Genomic DNA, 18,565 nt, shown 5'->3' with positions numbered 1-18,565 from the left:
TTTGTCATAATTTTATTGTTTGTCGTAAGTGTTCTCTGAATGCATTAATGGGGTAGTGAACTACAAAAATCCAATTAGGCCGACAGATATATTATCAGAAAATGTTGGTAATTTTTTTACCCGAAAATCGACCCAATTGTTGAAAGTTATATTGTAATATTTGTCATAATATATTGATTGTCATAAAATATTATTCATCATAACTCTTATTTGTCTGAATCCATTAATTGTTCAAAATTGTTATAACAAACCTAACCCAACCTATACAGTTCTACAGGATAACCGTCTGAAAATTTCAGAAAAAATTACTCTTAGGGCAGGAAAGCGCTTACGTGCAGGTGGTAGGACCTTGTGCAAGGTCCGCCCGGATTGCTACCACCCTCTTGCTCGCTAATCCTGCCGTGAAGCAGCAGTGCTTGCACTGTTGTGTTACAGACATAACATTAAGGTATGACTTTCAAAAATTATGGAACTAGATCCATTCACAAAGAATACCTTCTATTCAAAAGCATAAATAATGGAAAATTTTGTGTACATGAAAAACCAGGTCAATGTTTTTTAAACAGTACAATCAACAAGTATGTGTGTGTTTGGATGTTGCAATTAATATAAGAGATAAGGGCAAAGTGATTTACTGCACTGTAAAGGACAACATTGGTATTCAATAACCGATACAAAACTACAGGACGCTTGTGAAATACGAATAATATTCATGATGTCAAAACAGTTGGACTTTTTTTTCAAGTCTTTTATAATACTTTCAGAAATAGATAAAGGTAGGCAAAATAGATCGGAATTAAAGCGGTTGAATAAGACAAAGACCCAAAAATTATTAAGATTAGAAGAATGCCACTACATAATTCAAAATCCATTCAGTCTTCTTGGCTACAGAGCCCGAAGCGAGCTCGAAAACACGAACACTTCATTCTGACGCATTCGGGAAAAAATATACGTATATATACGTGCGTAGGAAACAAACGAATTTTAGAAGAACGGGAAATAGGTACTATTAGCAAATCAAGATTTTCCCATTGGCAGTTTTTCTTCTTGCTATCGTGGTTTACCTTTGAAACAGCGTGAACTAGGGTAAAGTTGAGTTGTTTTACCATTATGCGTTCGAAAACCATAGATAATGACTAACATTACGACATTGGATTCCATTATGAACACGGCTGTACACGGCTGTCGCACCCTACCTCGTGGGGCAGCATACCTACCTAGTTCTCGTTATGATAGTTCTTAATATATAAATGTAGATAAAATATTGTATGCTGTATGTATGCAACTGTACGTAATTAGGCCTTAAACACTCATGTGACCCTATTATGAAACTCGGCTACGCCTCGTTTCATAAAGCCACACTCGTGTTTTAAGGACTCCTATTACGATACAGTTGCATAAATAACTATTTTTTTGGCCCTAAATAATTTGTCAGTATTAGTAAAAGTGAATTGCTATACAACATTTTTTTTTATTAGTAACCTTTAGTTAGTTAGATTTTCCCAAAGGCTGTCTTATTTCTTACATCCTTACTTTCTTACTATCCTTACTAATATTATGAATGTGAAAGTTTCTCTGTCTCTTACCTTTTCATGCTCCAACCGCTGAACCGATTTAGATGAAATTTGGTATGGAGATAGTTGGAGTCCCGAGGAAGGACATGGGCTGCTTTTTATCCCGAAAAAATGCATAGTACCCGCGGGATAGCGATAAGCGAATTCTACGAAGACGGAGTCGCGGGCAACAGCTAGTATAGCATAAAGTGAGCATCGATGCAAAATTTCCTTCAATCCAAGAGTTTGAACAGACAGCTTTCTTATGTAAATAAATATAAAGAATAATAATTGACAGTGATAACAACAAACGATAATTGACAGTAATTGATTCTATTACTAACTAATCAGAGATAAATACTTAAGTAGATGAATACTATTGAATACTAAAAATATAGTAGCAGCAAAAAGCAAAATAATAGAAAACAGAGATATACATAGTGAAAAATTTGATATGATTGTAATCATAATAATATGACTTGAGTTTTCGGCATTTTACTTACCAATGTGGGAGAGGCCACAATAGAGAGGTCTCTCTACATAAGTTACAATAAAACATTACTTACATTGTGTATATTTAGTATCCATGACTCAGATACCTACAGACATTCGTATTCGTCATAAAACCGCTTCCCTTTACCGGAACTCCTTGCTCCATATACCATTGTCTTTTCTGGGACTTCTGGCTCGTCAGTTTTACTATGTCCATCAGGCTACCGATCGCAATCGATAATATTAAGAATACTCTATATAATTTATGGTACACAACGAATCATCCTGTTGAATCAGTTTGCAAGGGCGTACGCTTATCTGTCAACTCGATGCGGGTATGTGGTGAGTAATAAACGTCGTGTCACCACTGCCCAGTAGCTATAAGGACGACGCGGGCGCATCCAACCTCAGTGTGTCATTACGCATCAATCACAATGCTTTGCCTCAAGAAAATAGCTTTTGTCCTGTCCATTGTATTCATTTTGGACGTGAGCGGTAACCTGATAAGGACGAGTGATGAAGTTATAACGAAAGATGTTCCTGTGCCAAAGGCCGAGAAAAATGAGATAGAAGATATTGATGTCAATGTTCCGGCTCCCGTTGATGAAGTCCCAGTTGATAAAGTACAAGTTGATGATAAATCAAAACCATGTACCGAAATAGGACAATTTGTAAGTGGAATTTTCATTCAATTCACATTCAAGTATATGAAGTGTGCACGGAAACATGTCCAGTTACTTTACTTACATTTGAACGATATAATTAATTAACAAATAATAATTATGTTTATTCAGTCCCCTGTAAATTAATTGATTTTTGAAGTTATTTGTCTTTATAATATAGAAAACATTTTAAAAGTGACGGGTCGTTATTGTTAGTGTTGAAATCTGGAAACTCCGAATAAAAATTAAGTATATTTTGGTAACACATATCGTGGTTCTAAATTAAATAAACTCCATTCCATTATTCAACGCATGTTATTGCTGTCTACTGTGTCATAGATTAGAATAAACCGTGCGTAACACTCATGTATAGTCAGCAACACAGATATGAATGCAGCCAAAGTGCGAAAAATATGTATACACGACCTTAATGTTCAGGCAATAAAGTCCTGTATACATATTTTCGGCACTAGCTGTTTTTATATCTTTGTTGCTGACTGTACATATTCTATAGCTGAAACAGAAGATGTAAGTAATAGTTCATTACGAGCTTTAAGTTTTTAGATAACAGTCTTATACTTAAAAAAAGGATTTGGTTTCCGTGTACCCTTCATAAGCATAGATTCCGTTTCCGTTAAGTCGGAACTTCCGTTTGATATTAAACATCCGTTTCGGTTTCGGTTCCGTTATTTTTGAAACCGAAGTTATATCGGATTTCAATGCTTAGTGCGGCGACTGGACATGAGCGGCGTACATCAAAAACTTGCAGAGGGCTAATTATGTAACTTTTCTGACACTCGCGTTCACAATCAAATGACAGTTTTTGTATGCGATAACTATCATTTGATTGTGATCGCGAGTGTCAGAAACGTTACGCAATAAACCCTCAGACTTTAGAGACTTTATAGTAGACCTACCCTTAACATCTCGTCCACCTATCACTCAGGCTCCGATTCTGGTTCCGTTTCCGTTTTCGGTTCCGATTCCGTTTCTGGTTCCGATAAACTAAATTGAAAACATCTGGTTCCGCTTTCGGTTCCGATAAAACCACATTCGTTACATCCCTGATCCAAACTTCTTAACGTCTTGCAACATGATTAGTCAGTTAGCGGTCAGTCTTTGTATGGGGCCAACCCCGACGTTTGGTCGGGGTTCGGACACGCGAAGTAGCATTTGCGTAATCTAGTGTAATCTATATCTTTGATCTAAATTTAGCACGATATCTACCGCAACAGCAACCGTGTGTAGAGTTGACCGGGAATGTAGAGTATCTACTCTAAAGCATGTGCTGATACATAATAATCTATATGTATATTTTCATGACTAAAGCTTTTAAAGAAAGTTCCATTTGTTATTTTAGCTTGTTTGATTACCTGATTTTTTGTTTCTTCCAAAGATTTACCTTGAATCCTAAAAGCATAAAAATGTAAAAGCTATTAGTGGAAGCTGTTTTGGCTAATATATGATTTAAAAAATGAAATTTCAATTGTAATAAATTGTGCTGTATGTTTCCCAAAACAATAAATAAAATAAAAATAACCTTGAACTAAAAGAATTTCCTTGCTCACCCGCGGCCTTACGATAGCTAAGCTTATGCAAAATATGCGTGTTCATGCAGTTCCTCCACCTCCACACTAAAAAACCTGCACTGTACCTGTCTGCAAAATAACCTTTGCAGACAACAGTTAGTATAGTTGTGATAAAATATTGAAACACCGGTTTTAATACTCAAATTAATTGTTACAGTGCATCAACCACTCAGACTGCTGCTCCAACTCGTGTCTTGGTTACATGAGGCGCTGCGTCTCGGGCTCTGGATAGCTTGACTTTACAACTTAGAATAAGTCAACTTAATAAATCTTCTTCTTTATTTCTAATTTTTTTTTTCATTTTTCCTGCTCGTAAACTTCGTATGTATGCTGGAACAAGGATCTAGGATGAAGGCGATCAAGCAGCAATAACCACGAACAAAAAAAATAAAGAAGTAAATTCATGTGGAAATTACATTTGAAATTTACCTCGAGTTTTATAGTGAAGGAAGACTACACAAACCTGTGACGCAAATCGATGATATAATGTGAAGTTCCCAATACGCACTGGGCCCGCGTGGGAACTGTGGCTCAAGCCCTTTCAGAAGGACGCCATGATGTGAGCGTAACGGGAGCGCCAAAGTTAAAAAAAAAAATGCCAAAATACTTAAAATAAATAAATAAAAGAAAAAATACCGTAGTTTGCTAAAGGTTTTTAAGGTAAGTTCGCATACTCTTCGCTAGTCATACCGTAATTTTTGTCCTAATCATCGTTTGTCATAATTTTTTTCCCACTGAAACCATACAGTTTTCTGAAAATTTTAAATGGTCATCCTATAGAAAACTATAGGTTAGGTTAGGTTTGTTTTATAACAGTTTTGAACAATTATTGGATTCAGAGAAATTTATTTATTTATTTATTCCAACATAAAATTACAGCATTACAGTAAACACTGCGCTGTAAAATTCAAATTATTCAAAACAAAAAGACAAAATACATTAAAAAAAAAACCATGAATAGTTAGGGATTTTTGAACGTCGTCTTCGTCGCTATCCTAAAACGACGGAACACCACACCCTCTGGCCAGAAGTCGGAGCACAGGAACAACTGCTGGTGCTTGGCAGGCACTTGGAGTCTAAATGAGCCAAAATTGTCAGCCCTTTGAGATTAGAGCGGGATGATGGACAGCTAATAAGTTATGACAAACGATCGTTCGGACAAACATTAGATTCGGACTTCCAATAAGTATGCGAACCGATATGGACCCGAGCGTAACATACTGTTTTAAAGTTAACTGTGGCTACCCTAAGCTAGCTCCCTCACGGGAACAATAAAGGCTTGTACGAGATTTCTCATTGCTGCATCAATTTGATAATGTCTCTTTTTATTCCAACGCCTCTCTTGACGAGGAATATTTGTCTGCTCCTTGCAGTACTTTATTTTACATGACAGTTAAACGTTACATTATTTTAGACACACAATTTTTTGGGCACGCCATATTGTGGGTGGGTACAAGGCAATGGGCTGTAATGCAATCAGTGCCTTTAACTAATTATAAGTAGCCAATTATTCATGGCAATTGTATAGAAAAATTGATAACAATAATATGTACTTTACAAACACGTCAAAATATCTATAAACCGTAAGGTCAATGTATAAGTACACATACTCCTATATTAGACGCTATGGCAGATATTTATGTATGCCCTCGAATGTATTTGTGCACAACAGTGATAAAATATGTATGTACATAACATATGTGTCAGGTCTAATAAAAATATATCTTCTCAAAAGGCAAACGAATAAAATTGCAACGCCTAAACTAATAATAAGTTGTGATTTCGGTTCTATTCAATAATCAAAAAGAACACCGGATCCCTTTCAAACGCTTAAAGTTTCGTGTAAAGTGCACATAAAATATTTATTTCCATTAAATAACTTGGTCACTGAAAGTTGCCAATGCGCTTCAGGCACACGTGTTTCGCTTTACAACGACTCAGGGTTGCCACAAAATATGTTTTGACTAAGCGCGGCTAACAGGTGTTTGCCGGGGAAATTTAATGCTAAATTTTGATCTACTTTTGAAGGAAATGCTAGCGAATTTTGTTGAGATTTTCCTAAATTTAGTATTTAATTTGGCTAATTTAAAGCAAAAGGGTTAAATTATGTGGCTGGGACAAAGTTTATTTAGGGTTTGTAAGCAGAATTGAATTTTGTAATGGAATACTATGAGCTGAGGGGTTATCTGCCATCGTACAATTGTCTTTATTAAAATAAAAAAAACGATGAAAGAACATGTATCTGGAATGAAGGTTACGTAATTTTTTTGTGGTCAAAAATTGGTATCGTAGTCGTTTGACTAATTATGGTCTCTCAAGTAGAGGATCGTGGTTTCAAGTCCAGACTGGCACTTCTGAATTTTTCGGAATTTATATTTTTCCACAAAAGCCAGACGTTAATAAGGATGTGTGCACGAATCTGGAGTAGGTCATTTTCCTTTGTATATCCCGTACAATCTACGAGTAAGGATAAATGCTCGTAGCGTAAGATTAATATTAAAGTTATTTTCCCCCTTAAGCGACACGCAAATTTGAAAAATGGCCGTTTGGAGAAGGAATTTGAATTCCTTCTTTGAATGAATTTGAATTTTTGGGCTTTGAAGTCAAACTCAAACATGTGTTTGCATTAATTCCAGCTTCTATAAATAAGACACTCTTGAAAGAGTTGGTAGTAGTAATGAGGGGTCACCCCATTACTGAGGTCGCTGCCTTCGCGATTCGTCTCCATCGGTCTCTATTGGCCGCTTAGCGAGCACATTTTGGTAACAGATTTGATGGTGTCTGTCCTACCGGGTTGGTGATCGACCATGTCACTGTGATCTCTTGCCTTCAATTCTGCCCTGAATCACAAACCGCTCCATTGTATTTTGTTTGCGGTTGACGTTTGAATTTAATTGGATTTAAATATTAATTTACATAAGTAGAACCAAACTCTGTAAAGGCGCTGCAAAATGATACTTTTTCTGCGTCAATGTCTATAGCCATGAATGTTCATGAACGTTGGAACGTTCTCATTTTCCAGTTTCGTCCATTTATTAGTAATAAAGACGCGAGTGGCGTTCAGCAGCCCTAGCTGTTGTTTTAAAACTCTAAGCACAAAGTTTATCTGACAGCCCTACGTTGTCTGCGTCCAGAATCGTAATTATAACTTTAAGCTTTCCAGCGACGTGCGCAGTCTAAGTTTAGCCCTCGATTCGTTCTATTACTGCTAAGGTCTTTAAGCTAGAGCTGGTTTGTTACGTATTTTTTGTGAAACGTAACGTAACAGTTTATTTTTGACAAGTAACAGTTTTGAAAAACAGTTACTTAATAAAAAGTTTATTTGCTATGGCTTGGTTTCGTTTCAAAGCAAACGAAAATTTCATTATCAAGTGTAGCTGTTTAGGATATTAGATCAGTTTGCTTCAAGAAAGAGTTTGGTTCAAGAAACAGTTTTTATATTATAACGTTTGTTGTGAAACTAGTTTAAGATATTTGATCTGTTATTTGTTCTTGTGAGAAAATTTCCTCAAGGCAACGCATGTATGTGATAGTCTGTGGTATCGTTTCTCAAGTCAAATTGTATGTCTAAAGAAACTGTTTTTCGTTTCGGCACGAAACTGTTACTCCGTTACTGTATAACAAACTGTTTCGAGAATCAGTTTGAAAATAACGCTCAGTTCTACTTTAAGCTGAGGACACACGAGAAGTAAGTTTAGTCTGTAGGTAAAGCATAGTGTGCGATTATACTCTTCACAAAGACTCAAGGCAGACGGTACCATAAATCACTTTTTTACTAGGGATGCGCGATAGTTTCTGTCAATGAACTGAGTCGTCTGTCGCAGTTAACGAAAATGACGGTGTACAAAAATACATTAGTTAGCAGGGAGAGATGATGATGAAGGCTGGTAAGTACAAGTAAGTGAGATATAATATTTTGGAAAATCGATCGCAGTATTATGAAAGCAAAGAAGAGTACACTGAAAATGCTGGATATGCTGCAAAAGCTGTAAAGCCTGGACGCTATGACATAATATCAAAGATGGCAGCACAAAAGAATGACTCGCCCAGAGCCGGGGGTACTCGGTTGTAATTATTAACGAACTTCAAATATGGCCGCATTTACACCAATTAACAATTCCCGTATATAACAATGAGGGTTTCTGTGATAGCCTATAGATGGCGCTAGAGTATCGTAAGGTCCGTTTGACAATTTCGATATTTGTGATTGGCTAAATATAATAAGCTAATCACAAGCAAGACTGTAACGTCAAACGGAGCTTTCGATACTTACGCCATCTAGCGATATTTCACCTGTCAAGGAATCCTCTTTTCATATTTTCGTTCAGTGTGCTTTTACAATAGTACTAATAATTGCTTGCGACTTCGTCTACGAAGAAGAAACATTTTTTCTCATTTTCTTTCGAAAATAAGGCATCCTATAATTTATTCTGGTCTTCTATTATGATATGATGTAAGTAAGTATACAAAATTATAATACTCGTCGTAGCAAAATTATGTAAGTACCTCAATGATTTCGCTAAATAAATATAATATAATACTTAGTCATAAATTATAAAAACTAAACTACCATGTACAAATATTACATTTTATATGTACAAATCATACAATTATGTACGATAAAATGAACAAAAGAATGTTCTCAAAAATTTGAGGGATCATTGTCGATGAATGTTAATTACAGCAGTCCCTAATTTAGGGCACTAAAGTTGTTTTATCTCTTTCTTGCGACGTCAGCCAATTAGGCTTGTCGTCACGAATTTTCGGGAAGGTATAAAAACATTCCAAAATGCCTTTTTTACTGTCTTAATTAGAGCGACCGAATTTACTCTTTTGAGTCATTGCTATATGTACATGTAACAAAATCCGTAATTGCCCTCTCATAATCGTCGCCAAAATAAGATTTGGGCTCGGGCACCGAACATTCCGTATATAGTAGATATAGATATACGAAAATAAAAATTATAAAGAGCAGTAAGTATGTATAAAACTTCAATGTTAGCGAATAACTACGAGTAATTAGGTGAAACGATACAATACGAATTATAAGAAACATCATTCCACCAAACAAGCATTACGTAGATACAACCTAGGCTCTTCAAGGATAGAGTGAATAGGCTGTTACTGAACCTGTGAGATACATTTTTGGCCTCATCTGCGCTTTTCATCTGAGATAGAGGTCAATCACGGGTCAGAATTATGAAAAAAAATTAGACCATCCGATATAGACCCCGACTGTGTAATTGCAGCCACTGCACCGAGTGCACGAGTGGCGGCGGCGAACAATAGCACTCGGGAGGTCGTCCGAGATTACCCCTCATTGTACGAAATTAAAAATAGACTGTCGGCAATAAACTTGGCTTATGTATCGGAGATCGTTTGTCTGCGTTAAGCTTGATACCTGCGAGTATTCAGGAAAACTTTTTCATAGTTGGTTCAGAGTTCACACAAAATATATAATATTGATTTGATAGTGCTTTGACTTATGGCTTCTCACGCAGATCCTGGTTTCTGAATTATTCGGATTTCTTGTGGGGGTATTACGAATTCACCACGAGCTAATACCATTTAAGTACTTAATTAAATGAAGTTACCTCTACAAAAGAGCATTGGGCCCGCGTGCCATCAAAGTCAGATTTTTTTTAGGTCGGATCCCCGCTTTTGTTTTGTCATATTACAAGGCTTGCGAGGTTTTTTAAAGTTAACGCATAATACATATTGTAAATCCTGCCCCCCAACCCCCTGGGGGTACCGCGTATATTAATGGGCACACTGTTAATATAAGCACGTTAAAAAGCAGACTACAAAATAATTTTCATCACACTTGCTCGTAAACAGTGTCGTAACATGCAGGCTACCTTGGTTGCAACCCCCCAAATAAAACCCTCGACCTTAATGTGCTTCTCATAAAACCCGTGGTCGGTAAATAAGTCATTGCCTGTACTAATGTTTATGCCTTGAAGCCCAACGTCGGTAAATGAGTTTGTTACTGCATGGCGTGCTGCTGCTCCGTGCGCGCGCTGCACACGCACGCCATGCACATGCTGCGGAGGGGGAGGGCGGTGGGGAACTGGCGCTGCTAAAAGCGCAATCAGCGATATCGGCAATTTTTGAAAAATATTAGTTTTTCTTTTACAAATATACAATTTTACTCGCAAATGTGATGAACAACATTGTATGTCGCACGGGCGGTACTGGAATTACGAACAGCGACTCATTAAAGCCCTCAGTCTTTGACTTCGGGCTTCTAATAGACTCTCGTTCGTAATTACTTATTTACCGCCCTTAAGACACAATGTACTATTATTAGACATTAAGTGTATTAAGAACCAGGAGATACTTAAAATTTAATTTATCCCATCTTACTCCGCAGCGTCTATTCATCACTCCTAACTACACAAATAGGAATCAGTCTTCCTCACTTCTAGAACGCCGGAAACAGCTCTAACTTGTTTGAACAAAGTTGTAATTCTCGTCTATTCGTATCTTAGTTTCGTGTTGCTTTCGAGTTTTGTAATTCAGAATATAATTTATCAAATTGGAAGGTTTCTTTGTTCAAATAGTATAAAGATTTTTGGCAACTTACTTGTACGAAGATTCAAATCAATAGGGTCATAGGGACAAAAAGCAGGTAAGCAGATATACGGACACGCGAGTGATCCTATAAGGGTTCGGTCTTTTCCTTTTGAGATAGAGAACCAAAAAGCCAAAAAATAAAGGCGAAGCCGAATCCCGGATTCGAATCCTGCCCCGGACTTTCTTTTTTGTTTTTTTTTCTTGTTCTAGTGATAGTATAATTCAGTAAAATAATGTAATTCACGTTTCAAATAATGTATTTTCAAGGAAACACACTTTTAGACTTTTGAACAACTTGAACTGCTGACAATTTGAACCGACCGAGTTAAAAAAAAAAAAAAAAAAATCATTTTTACTAGTGCGACGTTGGACCGGGATTTCTTTATAAATAAATTAAGGCCGTCTCCATTTTTTCAGTGAAACTCGCCCGGGACATCGCGATTACTCCGGGTTTTATTCTCCATTAGCAGATCGGGCTTGATCCCGGTAACATGGGAATAACAGTGGGATGGAAAACGATTTGGCGGAAACGTTGACTTTGGTTTCTGCGACCTTTAAAATCGGCTCCCATTAGGGAAACTTCTGAGGCTTATTTTTGCACTTTGATTTCTGAAACTTTGTGCATAACGGAGATTGGAGAGGATAGATTCGCATTGTTCATTTGGGTATGCTGAAACTGGGGCAGTTGGTTGCACACACGTTACACTCGGGGGTGTTGTCTATTTTTACAAGTAACAAGCTTTATTTAATAGTAATATTTTAATTAGTTGTGTTTAGTAGTCTAGCATTGCATACGTTTTTATAATAAAATTCCAAAAAAGACTACAAATGAAACAGATACAAAATTCAGATCTATTGTCAAGAAGACTTAATATCTAAGGCGTATTATAAAGTTAATGATTATATCATGGACAGGGATATTTGGAAATAATTCCGAGCCGCATTAGCGATCCCTACAAATAGCAAACCTACTGTTAAAGATAAAGTTGTCTTAAATACTTGTGATGTATAGATATCATTTAATAATATTGTAACTCTGTTTAAAAAATATATACCTCGTTGAGTTTCTTGCCGTATTCTTCTTAACAGAGGTTTTTCCAAACCGGTGGTAGATTTTTTTTGATATTCATAAGTGCTTGTTGTAGCCTAAACTGAATAAAGATATTTTGACTTTGACTTTGACTTTTTAGCGCAACGTAGGACGTCCACCAACGAGATAGATGGCTGACCTGGTTAAAGTCGCGGGTTCACGGTGGATGGAAGCCTCTACCAACCGAAGCAACTGGAGGTCTATAGGGGAGGCCAATATCCAACGGTTGACGTCCTACGGCTGAGATGATGATGATGATGATGAATTCTAGTCAGCAGACTGCCGAGTTAGCAAAATTGACCTCAAGAAGTCTAGAACGAATACGGAAACTATACCCTCAAGTTTGGACAAAAGTAAGCTATTTGCAAAAGGGTAACTCCTTATGAGCGAGTCGTCAACATATACATCACAAGTACTTTTCTGATGGGTTTATTCTTGTTTCTGTTGTCATTGATCGCTCGAAGGTTAACTGAAAGACATCCTTTCATGGGATATGTTTGCCTTTGTATATCTGTTTGTAATGAGGGTCTTCATAGAGACGAAATATCGCTAGATGGCGATAGTATCGTGAGATCCGTTTGACGTTTGCTCGTGATTGGTTAATAATACATTGTGTCTTAAGGGCGGTAAATAAGGAATTACGAACGAGAGTCTATTAGAAGCCCGAAGTCGAAGACTGAGGGCTTTAATGAGTCGATGTTCGTAATTCTAGTACCGCCCGTGCGACATACAATGTTTTTCATCACATTTGCAAGTAAAATTTTATATTTGTAAAAGAAAAAATATAATTCTTCCAAATATTGGTGATACCTTAGGCTGTGCTCTTGGCAACGTCGCCCTCTACCTCCCTCGGCATGCGCCGCAACGTGCGTGTGCATGTGGTCCATGTAGTCCTGCAGCAGCACGGCGCAGCGCCATCAGTACGGGCACTGACTCATTGACCGACCTTGGGCTTCATGACAAGAAAATGTGTACGCACAATGACTCATTTACCGACCACGGGTTTCATGACAAGCACATTAAGGTCGAGGGTTTTATTTGGGGGGTTGCAACTAAGGTAACCTGCATGTTACGACACTGTTTACGAGCAAGTGTGATGAAAAATACTAAATGAGCCAACCACAAGCAAACGTCAAACGTCAAATGGAACTCACGATACTAACGCCATCTAGCGATATTTCGCCTCTGTGAAAACCATCATTGTAATCTGTTTTTGTTATGTGTTTTATGTACAATAAAGAGTTATAAATATACAACTACATTTTTAATACAGAAGATACGCTGTTTGAAGAAAGGTATCATCAATGCGTGTATGTCAATTTCCAAGGCATGCTTTCTATGCACAAGTCTATCCAGTCAGCGTATTAATGGACGGGATATTAGCAAAGCTGGTCGGGCACTCATTCGACTGGCGCTCCCCGAGGCTATGAAGATACGCTCCGGCGAACATCCTGAGAGTTCACTCTGATATTGACTGATCAGACGTTGATCTGAAATGTGTGCAGCAGCCTTGAAAAACTAAATTATCGGGCAGCGAAATGCTCGTAACTACTTATGTTAAGTTTCGTTGGGGTTATGTAATACAGTCAGCATCAAAAGTAGCGGATCACTTTTTAGGGTTCCGTAGCCAAATGGCAAAAAACGGAACGGATGGATTCGTCGTGTCTGTCCGTCCGTATGTCACAGCCACTTTTTTCCGAAACTATAAGAAATATACTGTTGAAACTTGGTAAGTAGATGTATTCTGTGAACCGCATTAAGATTTTCACACAAAAATAGAAAAAAATAATAAACTTTGGGGTTTCCCCATACTTAGAACTGAAAGTCAAAAATTTTTTTTTCATCAAACTCATACGTGTGGGGTATGGACAGGTCTTCAAAAATGATTTTGAGGTTTCTAATATAATTTTGTTCTAAACTGAATAGTTTGCGCGAGAGACACTTCCAAAGTGGTAAAATATGTGTTCTTAACCCCTGTAACTTCTTAAATAAGAGAATGATAAAACTAAAAACATATTAATGATATACATTACCATGCAAACTTCCACCGAAAATTGGTTTGAACAAGATCTAGTAAGTAGTTTTTTTAATACGTCATAAATCGTAAAGTAAAGGAAACTTTTATATTATGTTACTTGCTGCTACGGAACCCTTCATGGGCGAGTCCGACACGCACTTTGGCACTTTTTTTTTACTCTGTCGCATTGACACATCGACAATCTTGCATGGCGTTTAGTACGTGGCTGTAAAACGACAAAGTACGAAAGTATACAGCTACTTTTGATGCTGACTGTACGCCTCTGTTGATCGTAAATTTAGTTAATATTGTTTTACCATTCACTGATCAAATGTATGTGACACAGTGTGATGCCGTCTCAGTCTGCCTTGTCCGAATAAATAGAGACGGCATCAAATTTATTTGAAGCGCTTTATCTTAGTTACTTTTTGTTTGATTGACAAAACAACAATTGTGTCCAATATTTTCTGATAATCTAACCGACGCCGCGACGGAATTATAATAATAATAATTATTTTTTACCTAAGAAAGAAGACATTCTCATAATTATGTCACACCAATTTCAAACATTTTTAGCACCCTTCCCTTGTCCTTATCACACCTATTGTTATGGAAATCGCAATTATTTTGTTCTAGTGCCATAAGCCACCTGACCCCCCCCCCTAATTTCTGACGTAACTTATGGATTACGAAGTAGGGTTGTTGAGGAAGTTATTATGAGGAAGACGAGGAGGAAAAGGAAGTGTCAAGCACAAATTTAGAGGATCCGGATGATGATGAGGATATTTTTTGAGGAAGAGGATGCGCATGAGAATGCGAAAGAGGAAGCGGAAGAGGAAGAGGATGACATGAAATATATAAACACTAGCGGACCCGACAGACGTTGTCCTGTACGTACACACACCAAAATTAATTAAAAGAACATTTTCCAGTGGACCAAATTGTGAATCTAAACCAGTCTCGAATTCCTCTTAAATTCCTCTTAAATTTTGAGGAAGCGATAGTGGAAGAGGAACTCAAAATATTGCGGAACTTCCGCATTATGAGGAAGCGGATGAGGAATCCTCAGCAACCCTACAACGTAGATACGAATACAGCCAAAGTGTAAAAGTTCAGGCAATAAAGTTCTGTATTATACATATTTTTGGCACTTCAAACGTTTTTGTTGCTGACTGTACTTGGAAAATAAAAACTACCCTAAACAAAGTCGAAAACAATGCTGCGGACGGCAAACATTTAGATAGTTATTTGCTTAGCTAAACGAACCGGTGAGTGCAAAGACAAACAGACCGCGGGCCTAATTGGCTCCGAGCGATCACAACTTATCCTACACTACTAGAGATGGGGTATTTACGGAAATAGCGTTTACTGGTAGAACCTCGTGCCCCCTCGGTTGGGGGGGTTGAAAATTCCGGGATCTAGAAACAAAACTACTTAATTTTATTACGAATAACTATCAAGGAAAGTAAGATATTTAAATGATACAGTTGGTTAAAATAAACTAAAAGAAGAAGAATCTATTTATAAGACTGTCTGTTTGTGTCATCGTAGCTCTCGAACGGATGAAGCGATTTCAATTCGGTATTTTTACGTGAAAGCGAATTTCTTTGGTTCAGCCATTTTTGAGATATCAAAACTTTGAAATGACCAAATCGATTCATACGTTTGAGAGCTACGATGTCACAGACAGACAGACATAAATCGGCGTCAAACTTATAACACCCCTCTTATGCTTGCGTCGGGGATAAAAACTCGTTTAACCATTAGGCTTCCATGGCTTATTACGCTTGTGCTAGTTTTCTACGATACTGTTAAACAAAGAACATTTTCTTCCAACTATGCTTTAATTTCATCATAACCGCACTAAATACCCAGCACAAAGTGGGACTTTTCTGCTCTAGAGCAGAAAAAATGTATGAAAATCCTTTATTGCATTGTTTTAGTTTTTTTTTAATTGCACCACCAAAGAGGCAACGCAAGTATTTTTGCTATAAAATTAGCCTGCATAGTGTAAACAAATCTAGTGTTAAGTTGCTCAACCTGACGATCTTATGAAATTTGTCAGATTGCGTACAAAAAAATGTTGCTACCAATCCTACCAAAACAGTAAGTAGCGTAGTGGTTATATTCTCTTTGTAAGTAGCCGTATATTAAAAAAAAACTTTGTGTGCTTGGTTGGCCAACCTGGCACCCATCCGAAATGTGACAGATCGCGGGTAAAAATATCTGCTACTGGCTACTAACTCTGCCAAAAAAGTAAGAAATTAAAAAAAAAACAAATTGGCGGGAACCTTGCAAATTTTCCGTGGACATTTTTGAGAGTGCGAATGTAAACTTACCAAAATGGAATCATCGAGTGCTAGTGACATTTCTTTCCTATTAATTGTTTAGCATGAGTTTTTTTTTTCGTCTACTATTCCTGTAATAGTTGAAAGAAAAGCAGAGCAGCTTGCATTAAGTAATTTATATTGCCCTCGTGCTTTTTAAAGCCCTCGATGACGCTCGGGCTCCAAAGCGGCACTCGGTGCAATAATAAATAACTTTCTCCTTGGTGCAACAATCTACTATTTATATCTAGGAAGCTAGTTTTATTCTAAGATTCCCATCACTAGTTATTTATAATAGACCCCACATTAGACTTACTTTCCTCGGGTCACTGTTTGAACTAGCAAGCTAGTTTTTAATTACCAGTAGTGTACTAGTGGGCTTTTCAGAACAGAATTGGTTAAGCAATATCCTCAGATATTCTTTTAGAACTAAATCTGTTCTAAAAGGCCTAATAATACTCATCGTCGTCGTCATCGTCCCAGCCTATATACGTCCCACTGCAGGGCACAGGCGTCCCCTCAGCATGAGAGGGCTTGGGCAGTAGTTCCCACGCGGGCCCAGTGCGGATTGGGAACTTCACACACACCATTGAATTGAAGCCGTGGTGGCAGAGTGGTTTGACCTATGGCCTCTCAAGCAGAGGATCGTGGGTTCAAACCCCGGCTCGCACCTCTGAGCACCATTTGAAATTTACGGTGAAGGAAAACATCGTGAGGAAACCTGCACAAACCTGCGAATAATATACTACTACGCTTAAATATACCTACCTGCTGAAATAATAGGGTTTTATAGTCAATTTAATAAACATTCTAAACACAAATGCTAATATTTTCATTTTTTTAAATACTGACTTTACTTGTTTCTTCGCATGCGTAAACCAGGCTTAGCAATTGAATTGAAATTCCGGTATTTCGTAAAAAAACCCGTGGGAATAACCAAAAATAACATCGCGAATTTCATAACATACCCGCGCCGAAATTGATTCCTCCAATGACACTGGTTGCAATTTAATGGAGTTTACACAGATCTAGATTTTATATTACACAAAATTAATTTAGGATAAAAACAAGTTGAATACGTAAGACAGCTGAAAAATACAAAAATGCTACAAACTGACACCATTTAATCCTGATGGCGAGTGAAATTCTTCACTCCTAAGCCCAAAAGGCGCTATCGCAAAAAAAACACTTGAGTTACTTAATAATAACTCGTCTTTTTTTTGAGATAGCGCCTTGGCTTAGGAGGGCAGAATTGTGAGTGAAATATAACGTATAAAATGGACTAATTCCTAAATGGCTATTGGACCTTGTATACAAATCAAATCGACGACGAAAGACGAGGCGATGGCAGGCCTCCCACTAGGTGGTCTGATGACCATCGCCAACCGGTGGAAACAAGTAGCGAGTTTTTCATTGTAGCGTTCTGAGGGGAAGACTTTTGTTCTAGACTGATGATGTTGTTGTAGATGCTTGGGTAATGCAAGTATTGGTGTATTTTGAATAATGTCCAAACATAACTATAAAAGCAAATCGTCTAAATAGGGTAAAGAATTTGCATCTCACAATTTGTAGGTGTAATAAAATTTTATTTGGCACAATAAGGCTGAAGTTGGCCGGATGTTTCCGAGTTGGATACAACGCTGTTAAGAGGAGAGGGCTTGAGAAATACCATTTTGTTTTCGCTTTTGCTTCTGACTTTGGCTTAGCATTTGGAGGTAATGGAAAATGTATATAATAAACGCAGAAATAGCTTGCTTCAGGATTACCTACGTATCTACATTAATACTACCTTATCTTTTGCTATGGCTTTGACCTAGTTGCAGTATGGTCTATACCATAGGGACCTCGCAAATCCGCTTTTAGTTCATTGTCTACATAATAAAGGGAAGTTCCGTGCATTTTTTTCAGTTTAAAGGCCATTTGAGCTGGGCGTTGCCGAGTCAATCAGAAGGTTTTGAAATTACATAAATCGGTAAATTTGTAATTTTTTACGTTCAACATCCGGATAGCTATTCATGAACTTGAAAATGTTTTTTTTTATTCAACTGGATGGCAAACGAGCAAGTGGGTCGCCTGATGGTAAGAGATCACCACCGCCCATAAACATCTGCAACACCAGGGGTATTGTAGATGCGTTGCCAACCTAGAGGCCTAAGATGGGATACCTCAAGTGCCAGTAATTTCACCGGCTGTCTCACTCTCCACGCCGAAACACAACAGTGCAAGCACTGCTGCTTCACGGCAGGATTAGCGAGCAAG

The 18,565-nt window shown here is 37.6% G+C and overlaps 1 protein-coding gene across 1 annotated transcript; it reads left to right on the top strand.

Moving 5' to 3' along the window:
• The first annotated feature begins 2,410 nt into the window (after positions 1 to 2,410).
• LOC141431548 (uncharacterized) lies at positions 2,411 to 4,584 on the top strand. Its single transcript, XM_074092724.1, has 2 exons — positions 2,411 to 2,716; positions 4,454 to 4,584. The coding sequence occupies exons 1-2, from the start codon at positions 2,480 to 2,482 to the stop codon at positions 4,526 to 4,528; spliced, it is 312 nt and encodes a 103-aa protein (XP_073948825.1). The 5' UTR covers positions 2,411 to 2,479; the 3' UTR covers positions 4,529 to 4,584.
• Positions 4,585 to 18,565: the final 13,981 nt, after the last annotated feature.

Source organism: Choristoneura fumiferana, chromosome 10 (assembly GCF_025370935.1).
Source record: "Choristoneura fumiferana chromosome 10, NRCan_CFum_1, whole genome shotgun sequence".
NCBI lineage: Eukaryota > Metazoa > Arthropoda > Insecta > Lepidoptera > Tortricidae > Choristoneura > Choristoneura fumiferana.
The sequence above is the reverse complement of the archived record's forward strand: the minus strand, read 5'-3'. Positions and strand labels throughout refer to the sequence as shown.

Coding starts and splice junctions, on each gene's coding strand:
- LOC141431548 (XM_074092724.1), top strand. CDS start 2,480: ATGCTTTGCCTCAAGAAAATAGCTTTTGTCCTGTCCATTGTATTCATT. Junction 2,717..4,453: donor GTACCGAAATAGGACAATTT/GTAAGTGGAATT, acceptor TAATTGTTACAG/TGCATCAACCACTCAGACTG.